At 44.8% G+C, this 26315-nt stretch overlaps 1 protein-coding gene across 1 annotated transcript in view; it reads left to right on the top strand.

The window, feature by feature from the left end:
• IL17RD (interleukin 17 receptor D) overlaps window positions 1–26315 on the top strand; it is a 62292-nt gene that overhangs the window by 17887 nt on the left and 18090 nt on the right. Inside the window, exon 2 of the mRNA XM_012648129.1 lies at window positions 22211–22268. Coding sequence (XP_012503583.1) covers window positions 22211–22268 — 58 coding nt within the window. The remainder of the gene's footprint in view (window positions 1–22210; window positions 22269–26315) is intronic.

Below are 26315 nucleotides of genomic sequence, written 5' to 3'. Positions count from 1 at the left end.
GAGTTTGAGAGTAGAGTGAGATGGATGATGCTACTGTACTCTAGCCCAGGCAACAGAGCTAGATCCTGTCTTAAAAAAGAAGTATTAATTGAGAGTATTAATTGACATAACAGCATTTTATAAAAATAGTTGAATCTAAGTATTATCATGGGGATTCTGTTTGTACCACTGATTTGGCCAGCAAACCTTTGTTTGTGTGTATATATATTTTCCAAGGTCAACTTTGGATTGATTACACATTTCCCGTAAATAGAATGTAAATTAATCATGTTTTACTAGAGTTTTAAAAAAAATCTATATCTTGGGCTAGAAGCTACTTTGTGTTAAACGTTGATGTCAATGTGACATGTGAGATGAGAACATCCCAGGTTGACCAACTGCTTGTGACTGTGGACAGGTCAGGAGACCCTCTGACTGTTAGGTTCCTTACCTGTAAAATGGATAGTCAGACTAGAATTATTCTTAAGATTTTAACTGTTGGCCTGGCATGGTGGCTCATCCTTGTAATCCCAGCACTTTGGGAGGCCTAGAGGGGAGAATCACTTGAGGCCAGGAGTTTGAGACCAGCCTGGGCATCATAGCAAGACCCCCAACTCTAAAAAAAAAAAATTAGCTGGGTGTGGTGGCATTTACCTGATGTCCCAGCTACTTAGGAGGCTGAGACAGGAGGATTGCTTAAGCTCCAGAGTTCAAAGTTACAGTAAGCTGTGATCTAGCCACTGCACTCTAGCCTGGGCAACAAGCAAGACCTTGTCTCAAAAAAAAAAAAAAAAAAACAACTTTAAATGTTATTTTTATTGAGGTAACTTGAACCTTTAATTCAAAGGATATAATTGTCCTATTCTGCCTACTCCCATGTCCTTATGGAATTGACCACTTCTTTTGCCACCTAGACTCCTGTCCCTTGCACCTGGGTGTCTGTTTTTGATCTCTTTTGAGAAAGAACACCCAACCTGTGGCCATTGTTGCAGCTCTTTCTTTAATTAAAGGACAATATTTGTCCTCCCCATAGATTTTGATTTTTCAAAAAAAAAGTTGAGACATAGTTTTATTTTCCACAAAACACGGCCCTTCAGCTCTGCAGGTCCTGGTTGACATGCCTGTGCTGGTACATACATGGGGTGCCCAGCATCTCCACCTGCCCCCGTCCTCATCACCTCATGTGTGCTCGTCCTGCATGTTTACACGGCCAGAGGCCCCAAGCATCTCCCAGTTTTTAACATTGACACTACTGTTAATGATTGATTTCAACCCCTTTAGTCTTCCGGGCCAGGAGCTTTTAGGGCCCAATCAATCACTGAATCCATAAACAAGGGCACAGCCTCAGACTCCCCATGAGCTCTGAATCACGTCGGGGTGTTGACAGCCCTGGAGGCCTGGACCTTTCTGTCAGCGACTGTCTGGGTTGAAGAGGATTTGGGGTATTGTGCTATGGGGCATGGGAAAGGCAGCCACAGATAAAAATTGATCAGAAATAAGTAGTTTGATAGATAATCTATCTGCATGTGGGTAATTGCACAACCGAGTAGTTAGTTTTTAATGTCTCTCTAGCCCCATTTACACCAAGCTGTTACCTTACTGGGAAAGCTAGAGATTGAATAGTGAACACATACACACATGCTTACCCCTTCCTTAGTTGTTTTTAAAAATGAGTCCTTCCTTCGGACCCCATTATGAAGCAGATGAGAGTACAGTAGCTCTGGTTGAAGGGAGTGGGGAGAAGGACCCTGACTAATCCCCAACCCACCCACAGGTCTCTGCCCCTGCCCCTTCCCCAGGGATTGCCATCCCTTTGGGCTTCCCTCTGGGTCCAAGAACTTCATCCTGAGTAATCATCCACCTGTCCTGGTTAAAGTGGCATTGCTTTTGTGGGTCCCCTGGGGAGGTCCCTAGATGTGATAAAAACATTTCTGGGAGAGCCCTGTAAGTCTGGGGCTACCCTTAACACTGTGGTCCCTAAGCCCCGGGCTGTGGACCATTACCAGTCCATGGCCCGAGCTCTGGCCCCCCGCTCTTCCCCATCCATAGAAAAATCGTCTTCCATGAAACCGGTCCCTGGTGCCAAAAAGGTTGGCGACCGCTGCCTTAGCAGACCAGATTGAAGATCCTGGGCTTAGAGAGAATGGGTGGGTGGCCTTAAAGGGACCAGCTAGAGAGAGAAGATAAAAGCAGAGACATGCTTTAAGAAGATAAGGTGAAGGCTTGAGCTGGCATCTTCTACTGGGCAGAAGAGGAGGCAAGAATGCCTGATAGGCTACCAGGAAGAAGAACACCCCAGAGGTCTGTGACACAAGCCAGGGGAGGAAGAGATGATGGGCAGCTGGGGAAGAGGTCACCCATTCAGAGACCAAAAGGGCAACCTCGTGTGATAGCAGGGCCTCGAGCTTGAGGACACCAACGAGGCTGACTTGATGAGGAGCCTTATCTCCAGGGGTCATGCCCTCTGGAAGCTCTGAGCTTAGACAGGAGTGATGACAAGTTGTCCTGGGAATGGGCTGGGCGGTTTTAAACTGGCACCTCCGCCTGCAGCAGTTGCAGGGCAGTGTCTTAATCCTCCACAGAAAGGACCGAAATGTGCGAGGTATGTGCAGCTTGTACCTCTGAATACTCTCGCCCCAAATGTAGTGTGGTTGTGAACACCTTCCCAGAACCTTTACCCAATACCTCAGGACTTGGAGGTTCCTCTTCTATGGCTTATGCCTTGAAGTCTTCTGCCAGGAGAAAGCCAGGCACACTGGCCAGTCCTTTACGCTTGCAGGAGCCTTTGAGGGTCTCCCAGTGCCACCAGCTGGTCACTCACTGAATGAACATTCATGTCCCTGGGTGGCAGGGGCCGGACTGCTGCTACGAGGACAGGAGAGAGGGAAGGGAAGAAGAGGGGGTGGTCTTCTTGGAGGCCACTCATTGCTGGGAGCTCTTCCCCTTGTTATGCGCCGGGCTGATTGAAGCTTCAGCCACCTTCACAGAAAGCTCCTGGCTGTGGGTGAGAACATCTTGACATGGGCTTCATATCTGTGAAAACTGAAAAAGGAGATAAATGGCAGGGACTGTTTCACTTAATTGCGACGTGCCTCCTGCCCCTGTAGATACAGAAATATTTATCTGCAAACGAGTGGTTTGAGTTACAATGCTGGGTTCCAATTTGGAAATGTGAAGCCACCACGTCCAGAAGGTGCCCCCTCGCCCAGTCTTCACTCCGGTAACCCTGGAGTGTCTCTTCCACCTAGATGTCACTGCTCTGGGCACATGGCCCCCACCTAGCCCTAGACTCCCCCATCCTGGATGCTCTATGAATAAGGGCTGGATTACCCTAATGAGTGCAGATACACACGTTTAGGGCTTTTTGTTAAAGGGGCTTATGTGGGGTCAGCATTTTCTGGAGCATGGGAAGCCCAGGAGATTTGTGACTTGGCAGGTCTGTGTGTGAGCACAGCCTCCCAGCCCCCTGCCTACTTCTGGTAGGGTTACTGGCAGCCTTCGGGGACAGATGGCTCATCCTGGAGATGTTCTTCTGACTCCAGGGAAGCAGTAGGAGGAGACTCCCAGGGCTGGCTCCTCTGATGGGGGGTCCCCATTTTTACCCTCAAAGTACTGATGAGGCTGACCTTTGTCAAAATTGTCCAGGTAGAGTGGAGATAAGGTCCCTCTAGTACTGAGACAGTTGTGTGCCTGTGCAAACAAAACACTTCAGAAAGGATACTGCCCCTGCCCCCATCCTGGTGTAAGGTGGCGGAAGGAAGCAGTGGCTGACAGCAGAGTTAAACAAACTTTAAGGTAGGTCAAATTTTTGACATACCATTTTCCTCTGCCGTGCCAGCAGCTGCTCTCTACTTTGAAAGGGGGCTTAGCTGCTCATATAAACTTTGGTTTGTGATAATGTAAACTATTATTAGGATTATCTTTTTTATTCATAATATATGCCTGACTCTCTGTCTACCTTATTTATGCTCTGTTTGAAATACTCATTTACCTTCAATACCCCGGAGCCAGCGTCAGCCCCTCTGAAAATGAAGGAAAACTTTATAACAGACTATCCATTTAAATCTCTTGTGGTTAAAAATGACTCTGGGAATGAAATCATTGGATTGAGGAAGCTTCAAATCTCAGCAAAGCTTCTAGGTTAAAACTAGGGTGTGATGTTGACTAAACATTACAGATAAAATATATATATATTTTTTTTACTGAAGGTTTGTCCCAAGGGTGGTTGTGTTGGTACAGAAATGCTTGGTTCTCACTTGAGAATTTTTGACCTTCAGGGTATCTTGCTTGCTCCCCCCATTTCATCACCACCTGGTGGAACCATTTGCCACTGAGACTCAGGCTGGTGACCTGCGGCCAGCCGTGCCCTGCCTCCCTGCCAGGAAGAGGAGGGTTCTGCCTCAGGTGCTCCTGCCTTGTTTGTCAGTGGAGAACGGGGTAGTGTGCCGGCCAAGAAAAACCAATAACCTTTTCAATTTTTCATAAAATGTCTCTCCCACCCTTTGTTTCTCCCTCCATTCCTCCCCAAAAGAAAGAACAGACTGAATTTTTAAGCACATCTGGACACTGTTTTTTGTAAAACTCTTACCCTGAATTCCCAGAAGGAATGTATTGGCTCTCATTTTTCCAAGCAAAAACTGAAACAATTCCTTTGTTTATAAGTAGTGTGCTTGCATATTTTAATAAAACAGTAGAGAGAGCAATTGCACTGATTGGAGAATCCTTAGCCAGGCAAAACGTTGTCCTTTATGCCTCTCTTGAAGTCTTTGAGAGGTGCTAAAAAAGTTTATCGTTGGTTATTTTTGGCGGGGGCAGGAAGGGGAGGAGTCAGGGCTTTGTGTGTCCCTCTTTGAAATTACTTTTTCTGCTTTCTGTGGCTGTAAGAGGATTCATACTTCTTGTCCATCTCTTCTCCTTTTTCTATCATGCAGTGCCCTCTTGGTGAACACTGTGTAGATAAAATCAGATGACGCTGTTCCAGATCTGAGAGCCCAAAGCATGGAAGATGGAATCCCTCTCTCCCTTATCAAATAGTGTTTGTTTTTCTCTGAGATGATTCTTGCAGAAGCCTACTGTTGTGAAGAAAATGAAGTTGATCTTCCATTAATACCAGTCAACTAGGATTTGGCATGGAGTTCTTTTAGTATGGGGAAAATTGCAAGAGATTTAATGAATGTCAAGCTTTTAAAGATGAGATACAGAAAGATTTGCTGTTTTGGGGAACTTGTTAAGACGACATGGTTCTATTCAAACTGGTGGTTGCAGAAGTTCTTCTTTTTTATGCCCTTAAAAATTATGTTTAGGAATTAAAGTTGTACTTTCGGAAAGACATCAATGTAGTTTAGTTAAGTTATAAAGGCCATAGCTCTGCTACTACCCAATAAATGTTCATTAGTGGTAAGCATTTAACCAGTGTAAGAGTACACTTGATCCTAGCCAAAAGGCTGAGATCGATAACCAGTGTAATAGTTACTGCTTCCTGGAATATTACTTTCCCTAGACCTGTTCTGGGTGTCTGGAGATAAACTCTAAAGGTATAATATTCCTGTAGGAATCTCATCTCAGAGATTAATCAAATTTCAGCAATGACTACACTTCAGCTTTTCCTGCCTACTTTTGGGGAGGAAGGGTGTTAGCCATGACACCAGCAGTGATCCACTAAGCTTGTCGGTGCTGTGGATGTACATCTATCAAGTGGTGGCAAGTGTTGGATAATGTCCCAAACAGGCTGGTCTGAAAATTAATACTTGTATTAGTGCCCTCATGCAGAAATTTACCATTTTCATGAGTTTTGGACAAAAAGGGTTTACCTGCATTGATACCTAATTTGATAACTTTGAGTCATACTGATAATGTGCTAGCTAAACTTTTGAACTTTTATTTCTCTTTGAGTTCTGGGAAATTGCTAGTTATGCTGAATGCTAGCTCAGACCAGTTGGTTAGGAGTGTTTGGTTAAAAAAAAATGACCCGATTTAGAACTAGCACTTTAGTGTTTGTTGCCTCTACATTTTCCAGATAGCGTTGTTTCAAAAACTGCAAAAAGGTATTATTATTTTAACAGTGGATCAAACTGTAAAGCGCTGAGCAGATCTTGGGGAACAGTGTGACTTGGGTTCCCTGTGTTCTTCTCCGTAACATGGGAGACTAGAGGGCTGTCCTGGCTGGACCGTGAGTTCTGAGTGCAGCTTTTCCTCCGTGGTGCTGCTCTAGGTGCCTGCACACAGAAGCCTGACAGCGAACCAGTCTTTTCACTACCTGTTCCCAGTCAGTTGTGTGTGTGTGTTTAATGTTTTCAAACATATGAAAACATTTTATTTAGACAGTCCTCGTAATATGCTTTCTACTTTTCCTATAAAACCAGGGGATGAGTCTGAATAGCTGCAAAAAACTTAGGAATTAACATGGAGGAGCTATTTTAAGTGATCCATCAATATAATTATTTGCTCAGAGATTTGTGCAATCAAAAAGGTAGTTTTCATGTTGAAAATTCCACCTGACATTCTTTTACCTGTAACCTATTTAATATTCTACATTTTAATTCTGTTTGATTCTCCTCCTACCTTACCAACGTTTTTCAATCTTCTTTTCCTCCTCATATGCCCTAAATATAGGTAGTCCCACAAAGCCCAATTCCTGTTTTTTGTTATTTTTTTAAAACCTTCTATTAATTTTTATGCCTCCTATGAATTAGCCCATCTGTCCTTATGGTTGTGTAGCATGATTTCATGCATGACCTTCTGCCTTCTAATGCTGCACCCCCCCCCAAATATGTGGTATTATAGGAAGATCCTGTAGTCAGCTCACTTTCACTAAGTTTTTTTTCTGATTGCCCTTTAAAGAAAGACCCTCTTTCCTGAGTGTTCTCTTTATTGCCTTAAAATCACTATCTTCCAACTTCCCCAATTAGGAGCCTGCAAGTCATCTTTGAATATTTCATTATCACATCTATATTGCGCTTGTCACTAAGTCCTGCCATTTTTTCCTTAAAAAGGCCTCTCAGACCTGTCCTTTCATCATCATCCCTGCCACTGCCATCCCCATCACCGTGTGTGTGGACTGCTGTAATTGCTTCCTGCCTGATCTAGCTGCAGTCTTCTACCTTCCCAATTCTTCTGCACATGCGGCCCCAGCACTGCTCTGTTATCATTACTTTCATGGTTTAGTTACCTTTTTTTTAACTTTCTTTTTTTTTTAAATTGTGGCAAAATATATATAACATGAAATTTACCATTTTGTTTTAATTTAAAAATTTTTAAATTATTATGGGTACATAATAGTTGTATATCTTTATATGGTTCATGTGATGTTTTGGTACAGGAATACAATGTGAATTAATCAAATCAGGGTAATGGGGTATCCATCACCTCAGGCATTTATCATTTCTTTGTGTTAGGAACATTCCAACTCCACTTTTTTAGTTATTTTTAAGTATACCCTAACTTGTTGAGTATAGTCACTTCTGCTATCAAATATTGTTCATACTCTCTAGCTATATTTTTTGTACCCATTACCCATCCCCACTTTATCCTCCCCTCCCTGCTACCCTTCCCAGCCTCTGGTAACCATCATTCTACTCTCTGCCTCTGTGGGATCAATATTATTTTTAATATTTAGCTCCACATATGCGTGAGAACTTGCAAGATCTGTCTTTCTGTTCTTGGCTTATTTCACTTGACATAATGTTCTGTAGTTCCATCCATGTTGTAAATGGCAGGATTTCATTCTTTTTTGTGGTTATATAATATTCCATGGTGTATGTGCACCACGATTTCTTTATCCATTTGTCCATTCATGGGCACTTAGGTTGATTCCAAATCTTGGCTATTGTGAATAGTGCTGTAATAAACATGGGAGAAAATTTTATCGTTTTAACCATTTTTTAAGTGTACAGTTTGAAGGTATTGAGTAAATTCACAATTCTGTGCAACCGTCACCATCCATCTCTAGATCTTTTTCATCATCCTAAATGGAAACTCCATACCCATTAAAAAGTAACTCTCAGCCAGGCATGGTGGCTCACGCCTGTAATCTTAGCACTCTGGGAGGCCAAGGTAGGAGGATCGCTTGAGCTCAGGAGTTTGAGACTAGCCTCAGCAAGAGCGAGACCCTGTCTCTACTAAAAATAGAAAGAAATTAGCAGGGTGTGGTGGCACACACCTATAGTTTCGGCTACTCAGGAGGTTGAGGCAGGAAAATTGCTTAAGCCCAGGAGTTTGAGGTTGCTGTGAGCTAGGATGATGCCATGACACTTCTCTCCTCACAACCCTTGGCAAGCACTGTTCTACTTTTTGTCTTTATAAATTGAACTGTTCTAAATACCTCATATAAATGGAATCATACAGTATCCTTTTGTGCCAATGTAAGATTTTTAAAGATTGTATTTAGTGATCCTGATCTGTAGGGCTTTTCATGAAGGGTTGGTAAAAGCTAACAAAGTGCCTTTGCTTCTGAGTCTTCTCCTTGCCCCTTCAGTGTTTAGTGAGCTCTACCTGGGAGCATGGCTCTGATTCCGCGAGTACAGAGAGAAAAGTCAAGGTGTGTAGGAGCAATAAGGGAAAAGTAGAGAGATGCTGACAGAGACTCCTACCTTGGGCCTCTGTGGCACTCACCTAATAAAAGTTAATGATGGTTTTTATCATGGAGGGAAGATAGGCAACAATTAGAAGTGGGTGGTGACCAGGACTCAGCTTCCTTCTTCTTCCATCTGTATTAGGGGCAGGGAATCAGGCCCATGAGACCCCAGCTCTGTTCTTTTCTGTTTTGTCAGTGGCACCTCCGATCTGATCTCCAGGCCCTGGGGTTTGACTCATCCCTTTGATTCAGTTCTCTGGTCCTTTTGGTTCATCCTTTGATGCTATTGTTTTATTGCCTCTTCCTTCTCTCCCCACAGCTCCCCAGCCCCCAGCCCATTGCCACCTTGGCCTGTATCGGAGACCTTCCCCTGAGCTGCTGTCTGCCAAACCCCGGCTTATACTCATACCTGTAAAGACACTCTGGGTTTTGCCTGGCTCCAGCATGCGCCACCTGCAAAGCTGAGCCCGCTTGTCCATCCCAGCCCTATGGTGCCCATCTTTTCAGGCTATTTGTGGATATTTAACACAGAAGGGATGAGGGTGTTAGTCAGTTACTCTGGGGTTGCTGGGAGTGTTTGTTCTGGATGACAAGGAGGAGGAGTAGCAGCCACTCACTGAATGCTCACCCTGTACACCAGGCAGTGCAGTTGGTTACTCCTGCCCGTGGGTCTGCATCTGCTTGAAATGGTCTTCCCTCCCCGCCCCCATCCCAAAGCTTCACATGCCTCGGGACCCAGCTAGAGGCCTCCTCTGTGAAGACACTTCTCTGGCTGGCCTGCCTTTGTTCAACTATCTCTTCTCTGAAATTCTATTACACTTGGAGCTCGATCGCTTAACTTACACTTTCATCCTATAAAGCTTATAGAGAATAACCTTATCTACTGTAGTTTCATGTCTTTTGTCTTTGCCTTCCAAAATCAGTTATAACCTCCTGGCGGCAGGGGTGATCTTTAGCCTTTTTCTCAATCACTCAAAATGGCCTTCCCAAGTGCAAGAGCATATTTCAAGCTCTTGAGACATCTGGTTGATAAATCCTGGGACATTTGCTGAGGTTTTTCATGAATAAATGAGCAGGAGAGAACCTCAAGCTACAGTTAACTATTGATTTTAGACCAGGCTAAGTTTTTGAGGCAGAGATCATTTCTTCTCTTTTGATGCCCAGGCTACACATATACACATGTATTGTGAGTTTAGTCACAAAATGGAATTTACAGTTTTGACCAGTGAATTGTTTTATCTCCTCAGCTTGGTCTGTAGAATCAACCCACTCTGGTGTTTTCTCAGCCGCCCCGACCCTCTGGAAAGAGTCGGAGCTCCTAGGTTTCCTCACGGCTGTAATGTGATCACTGCGCAGGAGGGAGGAGGACATTGTCAGTCTGCTTCCTGGATTTGCCAGTTTCCCTTTCAATTTTACACAGTTCTGTTATCCACATGAGACCCGCCAACTAATCATAAAATTCCCTAAATTTATGTAATTTTAAAGAAACATACAAGATAAATTATAGTAATTTGGTTATCCTGCAGAACAGCATTTAGGATACCCACGTAGACAGACAACCTACTGAAATACCCACGTGTGTGCCCTGTGTGAGGAGCCTTGTCCCTGCATCTGTCCTGTTGCCTTTCGCATGTACACAGGCGGCGTCAGAGCAGGTGAAAGGGCCTGTTTTACTACTTCCTAATAACGGTGCTTTTCCTTTCTAAAGAATGATGGGTGATTAGAGCTGACTGGGCCCTCTGAAAGAATTTGGCCCAGTGGTCCCCTCACCTTATTAAGCTCTTTCTGTTATTTCTCCCAAAAGGAACTACATTTATTGATAGCTGGTGGAGATTTATCAGAACAAATGCTACATGTGTTGGGTTATGACTCCTGCCAAGTCACGATTCATGTGATGCATGCGACAGAGTGGAAGAGTCTTCAAAATAATTGGGGAAGGGGAATGGGAGAATTTTCCTATTCTTTTTTATACTTAAATTTCTTTTGCCTTGAACTTGTATTTATAAAAGTAATAAGGCCCTCTTCCAATGGAAAGCCTATAGGTCTAGAAACTTGAAAACCCACTCTTCAGGAATCTGTTCAAGAAGTACCACTGAGTCCTACCCCATCATGGGCAGTTAGGGAAACTCAGGCAGGAAATGGTACATCTGGGCCTGGCCTCCTCCCAGCCTCCTGCCCATGGGGCCCTGAACCGGCTGTGCCTGTGTGGCTTTTCCTCCTCAGCACTCTTGGGAATGTGCTGGCTGTGGGTCCCTAGAAGCAGTGCTGCTCGCCTGACAGCTCGGCCTCACGTTGACCCGGCTCCCCGTTCTTAGTTCAAAATCATTTTAGCCGGAACCTTTGGACTATCCTTTTTTTTTTTAAATATTTAATCACTGCTTTTCATCTCTCTGGTAAGCCTCTGCTTCATGCTAACGTCATGACAAAATGTTAAAGGCTTTTGATTTATTTCCACCACATTGCTTTGATTTTATAAACATTTCTCCATGGGCAGGCTAATGAAGGGGACAAGACGCATGGGTTTCTTCCTGTTGATAGGTGAAGGAAGAAGGTTGTGTGTGCCATTTGCTTGCCTCAACCTTATAGGACAGGAACAGGAACTCACCACCAGGGACACTTCATCAGGGGAGGAAATATGCTCCTACCTGCTGTTCCATTTGCCTTGTCTGCCTCATCATGAATTTGCTTTGTATTAATAACTGACCCCTCTGTACCAATCCATGCCAGAAACCCCTGGAGGGGGAGTGCAGGGAGACCTCAATTCCTGGGAACGCTGCACTGCCTCTGTTACCCACAGGGAACATTTATCCAAATCTAAACTCCACCAAGACATCGATACTTCATTTTTACATCATTTTTCACCCTCCCTCTCAGAATGATATGTTAGCTGTTCAAGGAAATTAAAGCTGAATACTTCTTGGAAAGCATTATTATTTCCTGGCCCAGATATCACACAATGATTTAATTGGTGTGTCATTGTGTGTGTTTGCGTGTGTGTGTGTGTGCTTTAATGGGAATTCCATGTGGTATCATTGGGAAATTAGGAAAGAGAGTCTTCTAGATTTATTGCTTACAGTTTAAGGGCAGACTGCTGGCTTCCATCCAAGAAGTCAGGAGATGTAAAGTTACAAGGATCATTAGTGTTTGAATATATCCTTCCGATTGCCTACTATTTTAAAATTAGTTTGGCGAAAAGGAAAAAGTCAGAACCAATAGTGAAATTTTTTTACCTTTTGAAACTTGTAATGTTCATCAAAATGAACTAGTGGGAGACTTGGCATCACATAAGTGATGGGGGCCTTTGTTTTATACCAGCATTTTAGGCTTGAAGCTGAATGAATTTTGCTATGGCTAGAGTAGGAGTCAAAGCCATAGATTACTCTTCATTTTGGAAAGTTGGAGTTTTAGATTATAATCCATAGTGGCTCTTGGGCAAATATTTTGAAATATATTCAAAACCTAACCCGATTTTGTGTGTAGACCACAAACACCATATTCTGCAAAGGCAGTTGAGCAGGAGTGGGAGAAATAGCTGTCTTCTTCATCTCCTGAATACCCTGAGTATTTTCCTCCACCTTCAGTGATGAAAAAAAAAAAAGAATAAGAATTAGCTACATTGTAGTCAACTTTTTTTTATAGCTTGACTCAGTGAAACTGACTTGACTACAGACATGAATGTTGTCATCTGGGATCTGAAAAGTGGTAGACACCCCTCTCTTAATGGGCTCACGTGTTTCACAGCATAAATGGTTGCCTTTTATGTTGCTACTTTGTAAAGTTCATGAGTCCCAACATCTTGAACAAAGTGTTCAATTACTGAGTTGTAACAAATACTGCCTATAAAGGATTACAGTCGGCATTAATCCGAGTCTATTTAAAACTGAGAGTTTACCTTAACCACTTACCTCCGCCGTTTGAATTTTGGTTTCAATCACCAAAGTAAAACTGCTCTCTGTCATTCAATAGACCTGGTTTCAAACTGTCAAACTGTTGTGGGAACAAGGTGGGGGTGGGGGGCTACATGGGTATCAGTAGTTCAAAACCCCCCTGAAATACCGTGTGCAAATGAGTGTGCGTGCATGCAAATTCTCAAACATCTGTGCCCCCAGGTAAAAAGCTGAGACTCTCTGTAATGAGGGATAAATGAGAGGATTTTAGTGATTTGGGCCCTGGAGGTGATAGTATTGCTGAGAGAGGGATGATGATGGTCGGATTGCAGCTAGGTGAGGAATCAGCCAGCCCTCACACTCACCTCGTTTTCAGATCTGACCAGTGTTTGTCCGAGAGCCTGGAGATATCACTCAAACCTTCAGCAAGTCCCTACGTCTCGAGGCCATGAGCTCGTGTGAGTGGACTGCGCCTGCGCTGAGCACTTTTGCCTGTGTTCATTTCACCCCAGTCAGTGCGGGAGAAGCGACACAGCCCTCGTAGCCAGTGCACACTCACCAAATGAGAGGTGCCTGCTGGTAGTGCAGGGCTCCGTGGGATCAGGTTGGAGGCCCTTTCTGCAGAAGGGCAGTGCCGCTCCGTCGCTCCCTCAGCACTGAGACTTGCTGTTTCTCCCGAGTAACTCAGATTCCCACAACTGGGGAGAACCAAGACGGTTGAGAATTGCCTCCAGAGGAGGCTGGAGGAACGGCTGAGGTGGAAGGGGGCTGGCGGGGTGGGGGAGGAGAAGCTTGTTCACATGCTTGTTAACATTGGAGGGTCTCTGACAAAGGAAGTCTAATGCCCTGCCCGGGTCAGCAGGCGATTGCCCCCCGGGAGGCCCCGTTGTGCACAGGAAGTCAGACACTAATGATGTTAGTGAGGGGACAAAGGCGCCCCGGCCGGGAAGGGCCTAATTGCTGTGTCCGGCTCCCAGGCAGCCGGCCTTGAGCTGGAGGGGGCTGGGCAGGATGCGCTAAGTGTTAACACCTGGAGCCGGCGCTGCTGACTTCCTGGGTTTTTTCTTTTCTTTCTTTTTTTTTTTTGGCTGTTTGGCTGGGCGTGCGCGCACTCAGACACACAGGCGCTCACAAACCCTGGCTGCACCTCTGGGGGACACATCAGGATGTGGTATCTGGGAGACTAGATGGAAATGGTTTGATGAGGAGGTCACACTATTGTTCAATGTTACTCTTGAACCAGGGCAGGGCCTCCGGTGACTGTTGCTTCATCTCTGGGCTGGCTGATTCCCTTCCTCTCCCCCAGGAAGTCTTCTGGGAAAGGACAGACCTTGCAGAGAGAGGCAGATACATATTAGAAGGGTCACTCTGGCTTTAGCTTGGAATACTCTAGTCAGAACTTATGGGAGAATGCTCCCCAGGAACAGAAAGATGGGGTTTTAAACCAGCTGCGGTCCTAGGACAAGGGGTGATGGGGGCACCTGGCAGCACCCAGGGGAGGTCGTAGTATGTATGTGAATCTCTGAATCCACATGGGGCAGGGGAGGGGTGTCACTTGGGGGGTTTGCATCCCAGTGGAGTGTGGAAGCCAAGATGCACCCCCTTCATTTCTAAGTGAGGTCTCTGGATTCTTTGTGTCTAAAATAGCTTTCCACCTGGGGCCTATGAAGCCCTTAGAGGCCCTTGGGTGGCCTTCAGGAGCTCTGGGAACCCCCTGAAATTGGGTAAGAAATGTCTCTGAGGGAAATTGGGTAAGAAATGTTTTTCACAGGATTCTCCCCAGATGGTTCTAGGAACCTTTTCCCCTTAACAACAACAGGGTCATCAATAATTAAAAGTGAAGGTGCCCTGCCTTGGCCAGTAGCCCTGCAGGGGTGGGATTAGAGGCTCAGTCCCTGCAAGGACAAGGCTGAGCCTGGGGTCCTCCTGTGGGCCACCAATGGCAGACAACTTTGAGCACAGGTTGACTCACTTGGATTTTTGCAGCTAGAGAACAGGAGAGTTTAAAAAGGATGCTTGAAGTTTGTCTTCTTCCTAGAGAAAGAGGGGAAAAGCCACAAATTTTGAAATAGGGTCTAATGCTGACTTGCTGCTTCCCACCGTTATGTTAAGGAGGTTTTTCTGTCCAAGACCACCATGTGGACAGAGTTAATTGGCTGACAGAAGGGTTGCCTTGTTTTCTAGCATATCCTGTAATGTTTCCATTAGCATCAAAACTTAAAAGGGCGCCTTCCATAATTTCCAAATATGCGAAATCCACCTTGAAGGAAGCACGGGCGTGGGGCTTGCTGGGGACCTGTTGGGGTGGAGGAGGGTGGGTCCCCATGGCAACATCACAATCCCCCATTTCTGCAGGCATTTGTGCTGTAAAAGCAGAATTCCAGATGTGACACACTGTTTAGAGACTCAGTCCTGGGGCCTCGGAAACGGTGGTATTTGAAGTCGGCACAATTCGGTGCATGGCTCTCTGTGTGGTCCTAAGGCTTTTTATTAGTAGTTGTGTTTTGATCTGAACATTTCCTCCCAGCTTAGGCATAACAATCATGTTTATAGCTTCAAGTTTTCCTCTATTGTCTAATCACTATTTTGCCCTCGTTAGGAAGAGACTTTCTTGGGCTTCTGGAGTGAAGTCTTTGTAACTGTTCCTTTCACAGCTAAGTGAGTGAGCCGGTAGCTGATTTGCTGGGTGGGTATTTGGGTGGTTGGTTGTTTGCTTCCCTTTGTACCCAGTATTTACGGAAAGCCTGTTAATCTGTGTCTGTGAGTTGTCTGTGTATGCTTTCCGAGCTACAGATGGGTTGACTGTTACCTTAAAGATGCCAGTTCCCCAACATGCGGTTCTCATTTGAGCGCATGGGAGTGGCATGTGAAGCGGAGGGAAAAGCCTGGCTCTCCGTCCAGAGGCATGTTTTATAGCTTGCCTTTGACGTTTTCAGAATTGGGAAAATGGAACAATCCTGTCTATTTGTGAGTATCAGCCACGGGAGAACATGCATCCTGGATCCTTAACAGACTAATTGGAAAAAGTACTTGGGCTTTTGCTTTGTGAAAACCAAAGGAGGCTGCAGAACTTTGTTTTGTTTTTAAACACAGGAAGAAAGTCAGCTTTTGTGTAGATAGGGGTGTGTGTGTGTTGCTATCTCTGGGCTTTAACTGCGCAGGTATGTTCCAGCAGCAAAACAATAAGAAAATCATAAAATTGGGAGTGGGGAAGGACATTTTAAAACATGTGAAATTCTGTGTAGGCCACTGTCATTTAGAGAAGTTGCTCTCTGAAAAACAACTCATATAAATGTCCTAACACATCTTTATCTTTAATGAATGCGTTGGGGGGTGGGTGGAGGGGTGGGCTAGTGAAAAGAAACTTGGATGAACACTAGAGCTTTCCGTTTGATAAGCAGGACACATGGTAACTTGGCATAGGTCGGCTCCACATTAGAGCTCAGAAACAATTGTCCCTTCAGCTTTCCTTTGGGGAGCATGAAATTAGGAACATGTGTGTGCTGATTAGCAACATGTCAGAGATGAATCATGATTATGGCTTTGGTCTGGTGCACAGGCCATGTTCTGGAGTAGTGATTTCCTACCTCCCCGAGCAAATCTCTTTAATTAGCTTAAGATCACTGGGTCTTTTTGGGCCGATGTGGTAATTGCTGGTGGGAACCCAGCAGCACCCCCCACCCCCAAGCTTGTGTGTTCCTTGCTACACATCCAATACCTCACCTTTCCAAGGCATCTTTCATTTCTGAAGTTGGTTGCAGAGAGAGAGAGAGAGACAGAGACAGAGAAAACAGCTCCCGGGAATGTGGAGGGAATATCTTGAATAGATCCAGGCCCAGGCTGGCTTTGTGATTTATTTTCCTTGTGTTTTGGGTAAGCCAGCATTCTCCTCAGCTTACATCACCTGGGGCTTCTCTGCTTTTGCCGACTTTTTTTTTTTTTTCCCAAAGGTTTGAACTGAAGTAAGTGGGGTCTGTCTTTGCTTATGAAGCCACCTGAACTGGCGCAGTCAAGGGGGGGCTGCAGGTTCTGCCTCCTGCCCTTCCCCTGTCCGTTGGTCACAGGCAAAGGCGTTAGTCCTGTTGTACAATTTAAGCCTCACTGAGCTGTCTGCTATAATATCTTTTTATCTTATTGACACACTGGAAACCCAAGATGGAGAAAGTGTTATGGAAAAGTAGAAAGTATAACTTGGCCTTAGTTTTAAGCAGTTACAAGGTGTACCTTTTAAAAACCCATCCTCTCAGTTCTTTCTGATGAACGCTCTTATTTTTTTATTTTTTTTGAGACAGAGTCTCGCTTTTGTGCCTGGGCTAGACTGAGTGCCGTGGCGTCAGCCTAGCTCACAGCGACCTCAAACTCCTGGGCTCAAGCGATCCTCTTGCCTCAGCCTCCCAGGTAGCTGGGACTACAGGAGCGAGCCACCACACCCGGCTAATTTTTTATTTCTATTTTTAGTTGACTTGCTAATTTTTTCTATTTTTAATAGAGATGGAGTCTCACGCTTGCTCAGAGCTGGTCTCGAACTCCTGAGCTCAAACAATCCTCCCGCCTCGGCCTCCCAGAGTGCTAGGATTACAGGCGTGAGCCACCACGCCCAGCCTGAACACTCTTATTTAAATGTTCACCCAAACTCTGTTCACTAAAACCTTACTGGCTTTCTGAAAGTTCCTTAATTGATTTGAAAGCAGTCTTGTGTGGGCCTCACCATTTGGCCTGCTATATTTAGCACAGTTCTTTTCAAAATGCATTTTTCCAAAATGGCAGTTAAGCTGTCTTGGAGGTAAATTGGAAATATTGCTCTGGGAAGTTGGTGTCTTCACACAGCTTAGAATCCCCAGGAGCCCTCAGGAAATTGGCTGTCTGGTCACCCTTGCGGCTGCTCCTGGCGGCTGCACATGGGCTCCCGCTCCGTGGCCGTCTTTGTGTCCAGGCCTTTGCTTCTTTGCCATATGGCTGGAGCATGGTGTGGGTTTTTGCCTTTTGAATTTTATTCCTTTAGAGCACTTAAGGGTTATCCTCACCTCCCTTCCTGGGTAGAAGATGTTTTCTCCATTATGTTCCCATTTGCTGCTTCCGTCCCTGCTGGTCCCTCCTGACCACAGAGCGCCAACCAAAGGAATTCCATAGCGGAGCTCCAGGCACCTGGAGCTTGCTTCTAGCCCTCTTTGGAACAAATTAAAAGCTACCCGTTAGTGCAGCAAATGGGGGTGGTTAATTAACTAAGAATGTGGCACCCTGAGGCCACAGCTTTGGCATTTATAGTTTTTAAGTAAGAGGCAACAAACAAGTATTTTTTAATCATCAGCTCATTAAATATCAAAACAGTGTAGTAGCTAAAAGCTTGGGATTGTTTCCTGAAGAACATTTTACAAAGCTGTTGACCAGCTTTGTTAGTTGCCTTATCTGTTTTCTCTTAGTGCTGGCCTTGAAAATCACAGTGTAACACCAAGCTGGGTTCTTGGTGTGTATTACCTGGCTTAATCATGCATTCATTTACTCAGGCAGAAAATGAATATTTATCAAGGGCTGACTGTGCCAGGTCCAGGACCATGGGGCAGGGCTTTTGGAGGCTGCCCTCCTGGCATACTGTCTTCAGCTTCTCCTCCTCTAATCCAGCTTGTGCACTTAACCAGGAATGAAGCTACTGGGCCACCCAGTTCCCACTGTGACTATCAGTAGAACACACTCCTAGTCTGGTGGTCAGTGCCTTCTGCCAAGTTGCCCTGACCTGTCTGTCTGACATTGAAATCTATTAATATTTCATCCACATTGCAGCTGAAATTACATAAGTATATATTAGCTTTCGATTGCTGCTGTAATTACCACAAACTTAATGGCTTAAAATGACACAGATTTATTATGTTATAGTTCTGGAAGTCAGAAGTGCAATATAGATTTTATGTGGTGAAAGTCAAAGTGTTGTCAGAGCTGGCTCCTTCTGGAAGCTCTGGGGAGAGCCCCCTCCTTCCCTTTTCCAGCCTCTGGAGGCTGCCCGCGTTCCTCGGCTCATCAGCCCCTCCTTCTTCCATCTTCAGAGCCAGCCCTGCAACATTTTCAGTCATCTCTCTGTCTTCCACCTCCTTCGTCACTTCTCCCCCTCTGACTCTGACCCTTCTGTCTCCCTTTTATGAGGACGCTTGTGATCACTTTGGGTCCATCTGGATAACCCAGACTACTCTCCCCGTCTCAGGACCCTTATTCACATCTACGTGGTCCCTCTTGCTGTGTAAAATAGCATAGTCACAGGTTCAGGGGACTAGGATGTGGATATGTTGGGGAGGGCTATCGTTCTGTCTTTCACAAAGTGTAAAGAAAACAGTGGTACTCCGTGGGCTATCCTGGCACACTGTTTCTCTGGTAGTTTCTGAGGGCATCCCTAGGTGTGAGCCAAGGACAGCCCCATGGAGCACCTGTCATGCTTGTGCCGAGAAGCTGTGCTCTCAAGGACTTCCAAGAGTAAAAGGTCTTTAAAGTTCATATAAAAACTGATGCCTAGGATGGTGTCTCTTGCTTCTAAGCTCCATGACCAGGCTTGGATGGTCACAGGGTCTTCTGGTCTCAGATTTTCTGTGGAATTGGAATTACCATTTTGCATCTATATCCACCGAAGTGCTATGCTGTTCAAACTATGGGATGCATTACTGTGCTCCCATCAAGTGAGTATGCAGGCAGACTAATGTGTCAGGAACACAGTGTGATAGGGGCAGGCTGCCCACCAGGGAACTGAGACCTGCATGGTAGGTGCGCTCCATTGAAGATGTGATGAGAAGAAAAGGGGATTCTGGGAAAGCAGGAGTGCCGGAGAACCTGCTCTGAGCATAACTGCATGCCCAAGGGGTTTGGAAGGTAGAGAAGCGAGTACTGGGAGGGTAGGCAGGGTACATCAGGAGTGGTCTAGGGAGGACAGGGAGCCAGTGAAGGGCTTAGAGTAGGGGAGTGAGGGCATAAATACATGTTTGGAGATCACCTTGGTGGCCAAGCCCCTGGAGGTCAGGACCTGAGTCTTCTTCATAACTGAGTGTCCAGCTCTATTGGGCTTAGGCCAAGGTGGAATGCTTTGTGAGGAGTGAATGGGTGCTACATGTGAGCCTCACCATCCTTCAAGGCAAGCTCACTGGGCCCTCCTCTGAACAGCTCCACACACATCACAGAGACTTTATTTGGAGGGATTTAGGTTCTTGCATGCATGATATAGCACATCTCATGGTCTTGGGCTCCTTCCACAGTGCATTGGCCATTGCAAGTGCCTAATATATAATCTGTTAAAAACATGTTGCAATGGAAATATGGAGGAGACAAACCAACAAAAGAAATATAGGGGGAAACAGGAACAAAAGGGAAAGGTGACCAAGTCCCACAAGTAAGGAGACTGGTCACTAGAGTCCCTATGTACCTTGCTAATAGCATGCTATTAAATGGAATATGTTTCCTTTTTGAAAAGTTCCTCTTCTACATGGCTTTATGTGATCCTCCTCAAACCCTCCTCCTAGAGGAAAGCCACACAAATTCTTTTTAAAAGAAAGGTAGTTAAGGAAACCCAGGCCCAGTGGAGTGGAGCTTGCCCTTGGTCACCAGGCGGAGGGGGATGGGAGGGTTGTGGTGCTTACCTTGGCCTCTAGATTATGTTTGTTTCCCTCCCATGATGCTGCTGTTTTCTTCTCCATTCTAACCCAGTTATCCTTCCCCCTTTTAGGCTTCTGGTACTTGTCTTCCTTACCCTTCATTCATTCTTACTTGGGGGCTGCCTGCAGCATTTCATATCTTGCATGTTTATTTATGGCTCCTCTTTTCACCCCAGCTACATATACCTTGTCTTGCCCTCTAAACTAGGCATTCTTGGAGGGCCAGGGACTGATCTGAGATTTGTCTGTATGCCTTAGGTGTGATCCATGTAGCTAGTTACTCTTTGAAAAGATGAGCATCATGCTACTTCATTCCGCAAGGGCAAGGACAGTGGCTGTTTTGTTTGCCATCTAGCGTAATTTGTCTAGCTCATAATATTAATAGATGGTAAGTGGGTTTATATCCTGGGGGCTTGTAAGGGAGCAGAAGGGTATTGTTTGGAGGTCTTGGGTAGAGACCAAAGGTTGTGGGGGGTTGGATTGTCTCCTTCCTGATCTCCTGCCTGGTTGTATTACTCTGGTCTTCACCATTTGGAGGTTGGACAGCCTCTAGTTGCATAGACTGTGGTCTTGTCCCTAAGGAGTTATGGACACTCTCAGGATTTTAATAAGGTAACAATGCATTCCAAAGTGTCTCAGTTCAGGTGAGGAATTCTGGAATCTTGTGTATGTGGGGAAGAGAGGATGGAAGGAGGAAAGCTGGAGAAGGAAGGTGAACTAGGAGGAAAGGGAGCCCCAGTAGATTGTAGGCTGTGTGCCCCGTTGATTTAGATTTTGTGTTACTGCTTATTCCTCACTTTAGAGCAGTGGTTGCCAACCTTTTTGGCACCAGGGACCAGTTTCATAGAAGGCAATTTTTCCACGCACCAGGGGTGGCGGGGTACGGAGCTCAGGTGGTAATGCACGTCCCATTTCCTAATGGGCCTTGGACTGGTCCGGGCCAGGGCCCGGGGATTGGGGACCACAGCTTTAGAGAGAGAGAGAGAGAGAGAGTGTGTCCATGTGGCCGTTTCTGCACAGCTGTGCTTTCCCAAGGTCCGTGTACATCTGATCTAAGGGATACAGTTTCAGTGGGCGTGCCTGGCTTCAGGATAAGCAGTGTGAACATGCCTGTAGCATCTGGATGTGACGGGGTTGTGGTCTGAAACCCTGGGCTCCGTCAGAAGTGTTCTCCACATTGTGTCTCAGTGTAACAATTGCCCATTAAATACCAGGCTGCCAGCATATGGTTTTCCCCAACATCCTCCTTGTTAAGTGGAAACTTAAGCCGTGTGGTTAGGATATTTTCACATCATTTAACATTTCAGAATTAACATATTTTGGAGAATTCTGCAATTAATACAGCATCTTTGCAGATTATTTCAGAAACAGATAATTCAGACTCAGTAGATCGTAGCTGCTCTTTCCCATGATGGGTTAGTGGTGGGTTAGGAAAAGGCGGGGTCAACGAGAGGAATTTGGTGCTCCCTCTGTGGGTGCTGTGATGAGAGTGGGAAGTCTGGCGGAGTTGTTAGCCCTGCTATTAAGAGTGCAGATGGCTAACGGCCACATCACCAAGAGTTAAGAGTTAGACCTTTTAAAGTCTTTTTTCTTTTATGACCCACTCTATGTATTCCAAGCATAGGTATGGATGCAGTGAAGAATTTTCTCATTAAAAGTAACGGCTTATTCCCACACTCATTCCCAGTCTTGGAATGAGAAACTGGTTTCCTTAGACTGGAGGAATTGCCGATCTATCTTGGCTTAATAGAGCTTGCAGATGAGGGTGTCTGGAGTAGGCAAATTTTATAACCAATCAGTGCTCAAAGTAGATCTAACTGGAAAGGCTCCAGCTGGCAGCTCTTGGTCCCTCTCCCGATTTCACTGTTAATGAATTATTATTTAACCCCTAAACAGAACAGCCTGCTTCTCTTGTCTGAGGAAAGTGAGCACTCGTGATCCCTGTGGCCTGGCAGTTAGGAATCTCCGGGCTGGAGGGAGTTTGGTGTCAGAGGGCCGTGGAGTGGGCAGAAAGAGTGGTGGGTGTGCTCAGGGACTGGCATGACCTTGGGTCTCAGCAATTCTATGTGCATTTGGACTCCGTGGGGATCTGTACTGGAAAAGCAAATTGGCTTCACTCTGCATCATGTTCTCTTGTTTTCCCACAGGGAGTGGGGCCAGCCAGCAGAAACAGCGGGCTGCACAACATCACCTTCAGATATGACAGTAAGTAACTGGCTCGCCTGCTGAAGAATGGAGCCCTTTCAGTAACCTAAGGCTTACACAGTCATGCTTAATCAAGGACACTGCAGGTCTTGGGGTTGAGGAATTTTCTGAACCTGTTCAGGTTTGTCAATAGAGCTAAAGCAGCTCAGTCTCAATTAAGCCACTCAAGTATTTGGAAGCTTGAACAGGTCAAGTGTCTTCCATGGTGTTCAGAAAAGTTATGTATGAAGCCCTTCCCTGAGTTCCTTGGGACCTAGCCACGTCCTTAAGAACAAATGCAGATGCCAGGAGGGCCCGGCAGGGGACAAATAAACAAAGCTGCCCACATGCAGGATGCTAGGGAATGGCAGGGACTGTGGCAAACTGGATAGCCCATGCCTGGTCTGAAGGGAGCATTGACTCCTTGGTTCTAGCTTGTTGTAGCCTTGAGGAATTCTCACTAAATGTAGCCAAGTGTGATTTCCAAGAATAGTGGGCAATCTGCACTTTTTGTATGAACTTTATTTTTTGGGGGGTGGGTCTCACTCTATCACCCAGGCTCCTCTCAAACTCCTGGGTTGAAGCAATTCTCCCACTTAAGCCTCCCAAGTAGCTGGGACTATAGGCATGTGCCACCGCACCCAGGTCTGCGTGAACATTTTCTAATGTTGGCAGTTATTTAAAAATTTTCACAGCCAGAGCGGGTCAAGTGAGTCTGGGTCCCAGATTGGCGCAGTGGTCTCCAGTTGGCCATCTCTGACTTAGGCCTGAGGTCCAGTTCCCCACCTGCCAGCTGTGTGAGCCATGGCAGGTGATTTGGCTGCTCCAAGCTTCAGTTTTCTCTTATCAGATAAAGAGTAGTTTGCTTCTCCTAGCATCATTTTGAGGTTTAAATGAGATAATGCTTATAATTGCTCAACTTGGTAGCTGGCCTGCAGTGTAACCTCAATAATTGATATCTATTGATATTAGAAGTCAGCCCAACTGAAATTTGAATACAAGCACCATTTTTTTCCCTTTCTCTCAAGAAAGTGTGACTTTTTCTGGCTGAATTGATTTCTAAGCCAGGGGACAGGGGGTGGTGCTTTTTCTGTTAGGATCCCTTCTAAGCAGCTACTTTCATGCAAAAGAAGGTAGTTGTATAGAATTGTGAGCATTTTAGCCTTAGGAGCCATAATTTATAAGTAAAAATGAGAAGAGGGAGGTTGACTCATATTTAGTGACTCCTGACATCTGATGCGGCTCTTGGACGTGGTTTGAGTCAATGTAAGTAAGTGGCTTAGGTCATATTGAGGCCTCTGGAATAATCACTGCCACAGCAGGGTTTTTGAGGTCATGGATACAATCTAACAATCTTAAGATACAAATATGTGTGTCAGATTCACACCCACAGTTGCTGGCCTGGGTATTTTAGGTTAACCAGTGAGGACTTAGACATGAAACTCAGACATTTCACATCAGTGGTATGTGCATGTTCTGGGTAAATGGTGGGATGGAAATGAAAGATTTGCACGTCCATGACACTTGATTCAGCTAAGTAAAGATGTGTAAGGGATCTTTCTTTGAGTTAGAAAGTTAATTTCTAATACATGTTCTTGGTCCTGGCAGATCTTGCATTACATTCAAGAGTTCAAAATTTTCCGGTCAGCTGCAAACAAGTATTTGCATATCTAATTTAATATGGAGTTAGTGAAAGAGGATCTCTACCCATAAAACTTAAAAGTTTTTATCTTATTATTTTCTTCACAATGCTAAATATTTGGCCCACATGCCTATGCCTGCTTTAGTCATAACTTTCTTTTTAATTAGAATTTAATTCACAGCTCACATTGACTCCTGAGATGTTTGAAGCTCAGTTGCATTTTGGCAAATGTTATTCAGGCATAAAGTTTTTGCAACCAGAATCCAAAACTTTAGACTTGCTAATAATTGGATCCAGACTGTGTTAAAAAAAAAAAGAAAAAAACTTATTGTTTTCTATTGAAAAAGATATTTCTCCCTTCCACAAGGAAGATCCTGTTACTGCTCAGTTGACTGGTTACTAGTTCTGTTTGAAATAGCTGAGAGCCAATTACTGAGTTTTCACCAGAATTACTAAACTACAAAATCTTATTTTTCTATTCCTTTATCATTTAATGTTATAAAGGAAGAAAATGTCTTGCCATTAAGTCAAAACTGTATTTCCCAAGCCTCCTGGCCTCCTTTGGCCTTGTATTCATGTTTTTCCTGTAGGCTCTGAGGGGGTATGCCTGATTAAGTTATAATAAAGTTTCTTTTTTTTTTTTTTTTTTTGAGACAGGGTCTCACTCTTTTTGCCCAGGCTGGAGTGAGTGCCGTGGCGTCAGCCTAGCTCACAGCAACTTCACACTCCTGGGCTCAAGCAGTCCTTCTGCCTCAGCCTCCCGAGTAGCTGGGACTACAGGCATGCGCCACCATGCCCGGCTAATTTTTTCTATATATTTTTAGTTGTCCAATTAATTTCTTTCTATTTTTAGTAGAGACGGGGTCTCGCTCTTGCTCAGGCTGGTTTTGAACTCCTGAGCTCAAACAATCTGCCCGCCTTGGCCTCCCAGGGAGCTAGGATTACAGGCGTGAGCCACCGCGCCCGGCCCAACAAATTTTCTTAATGCTCAGACTTTATATTTGCATACTTGTATCTACAGAAACCCAAAGGGTATTAATTTTGGCATTAGGAATGAACAAAGAAGAAAACCTGACTTGCTGTTGTTCATGCATCTTTTCAGAGCTGTCTGAGTCAAAGGTTTCTCTTTTATTATAGACCTCAATAAATAAAAATATTTGAACTTTACAAGTATGATAGGATCTTGCCTTTTTTTATATTGGGAAGCTGGTCTCAGCCAGGATTTTTGCAGGCTGAACACCCCTGACTCGGAGCTTACGTTAATAGTAATAAGCTTGTGCTGATGATAGAATAGCAAGAGCCCTGGGTGAGCCATCAGAGGCTGCTTTCTGGTCCTGACCCTGGGCTGGGGAGCAGGGGGCTCCTAAGCCACCTAACTGATCTCTCATGGCTGAAACTTCCTCATTTGTACAATGGGGTTGTTAAACCAGATGTTTACAAATTTTTTTTCTTATTTTAAAATTCTCTTCTGCATCCAGAGCACACATGTTGATAGCTTTGAGAGTGAATTTTCATCAGAAGTAAAATTTGGTTTTCTCAATTATTAACATCCTTTCAAAAGAAGTAATACTGAAATGTAATTGTGACTGTTTTTTGAAGCAGATGGAGTTTAGAGAAGAGAGTATGCCTAATGTAGTTAGGTAAGAAAGCAGGACACAAGGCAGTGTGGAGGATGGAGTTTTAAAAGGGGGGGTTCATTTTGGTGTCTGTATGTTATACTTTAATGAGAAATTTAAAAGAAGGAATATTATGTGCATGTTAAAACAGGCTTGGCTGGGTACCATTAGAATGTGTATGGCACCTCTGTGTGTGAGAGGTTATGAATGACTTTTACATTTTTCTTATATTCTTTCATGCTTTTCAAATGTCTCCAATGAACATTTTTAGTCATAAAAATAGGAAATGTGCAGTACGGTTTAAAGGGAGACAAATGCAGCAGACTCCCTGAGCTTCTTAGCAAATGTCTTGGAATGCTTTACCTCAAAGAAAAACGCCCTGACTTCAGAGGGTAATGGGCAGGCTTGGACATTTGATGACACTGATGATCTTTTGCAGCAGGTACTAAAAGAGGGTATTCAAGATTAATCGTTGAGAAAGAAACAGAGACGAAGCAGTGGAAGAATTGCCAGTGGTGTCTGCTGGGGATGGCCGATGGTTCTCGCTGCAAGAGTGGCTAGAACAGCGCACCATGGCCATTCCCTGAAGTCATAGCCCAATTCTGACGGGAAGCTTCTGACAGCTTTTTAGGAAATGTGCAGCTTTTGAGAGTGTATTTAGCAATACTAGGTGGCACAGCTGCTCACATGGGCTACATTGGCAGGTGGCAGTGAATAATGTTCTCAGACAAAATCAAAGATTGATGTGGTTTTTGTTTTTTGAGCTATGTGGGGCCCTTCGGATTAAGTGGGGATTGTGGAGGTCTTTGA

This window comes from Propithecus coquereli, unplaced genomic scaffold (genome assembly GCF_000956105.1).
Source record: "Propithecus coquereli isolate 6110/MARCELLA unplaced genomic scaffold, Pcoq_1.0 Scaffold1, whole genome shotgun sequence".
Classification (NCBI taxonomy): Eukaryota; Metazoa; Chordata; class Mammalia; order Primates; family Indriidae; genus Propithecus; species Propithecus coquereli.
The sequence above is the reverse complement of the archived record's forward strand: the minus strand, read 5'-3'. Positions and strand labels throughout refer to the sequence as shown.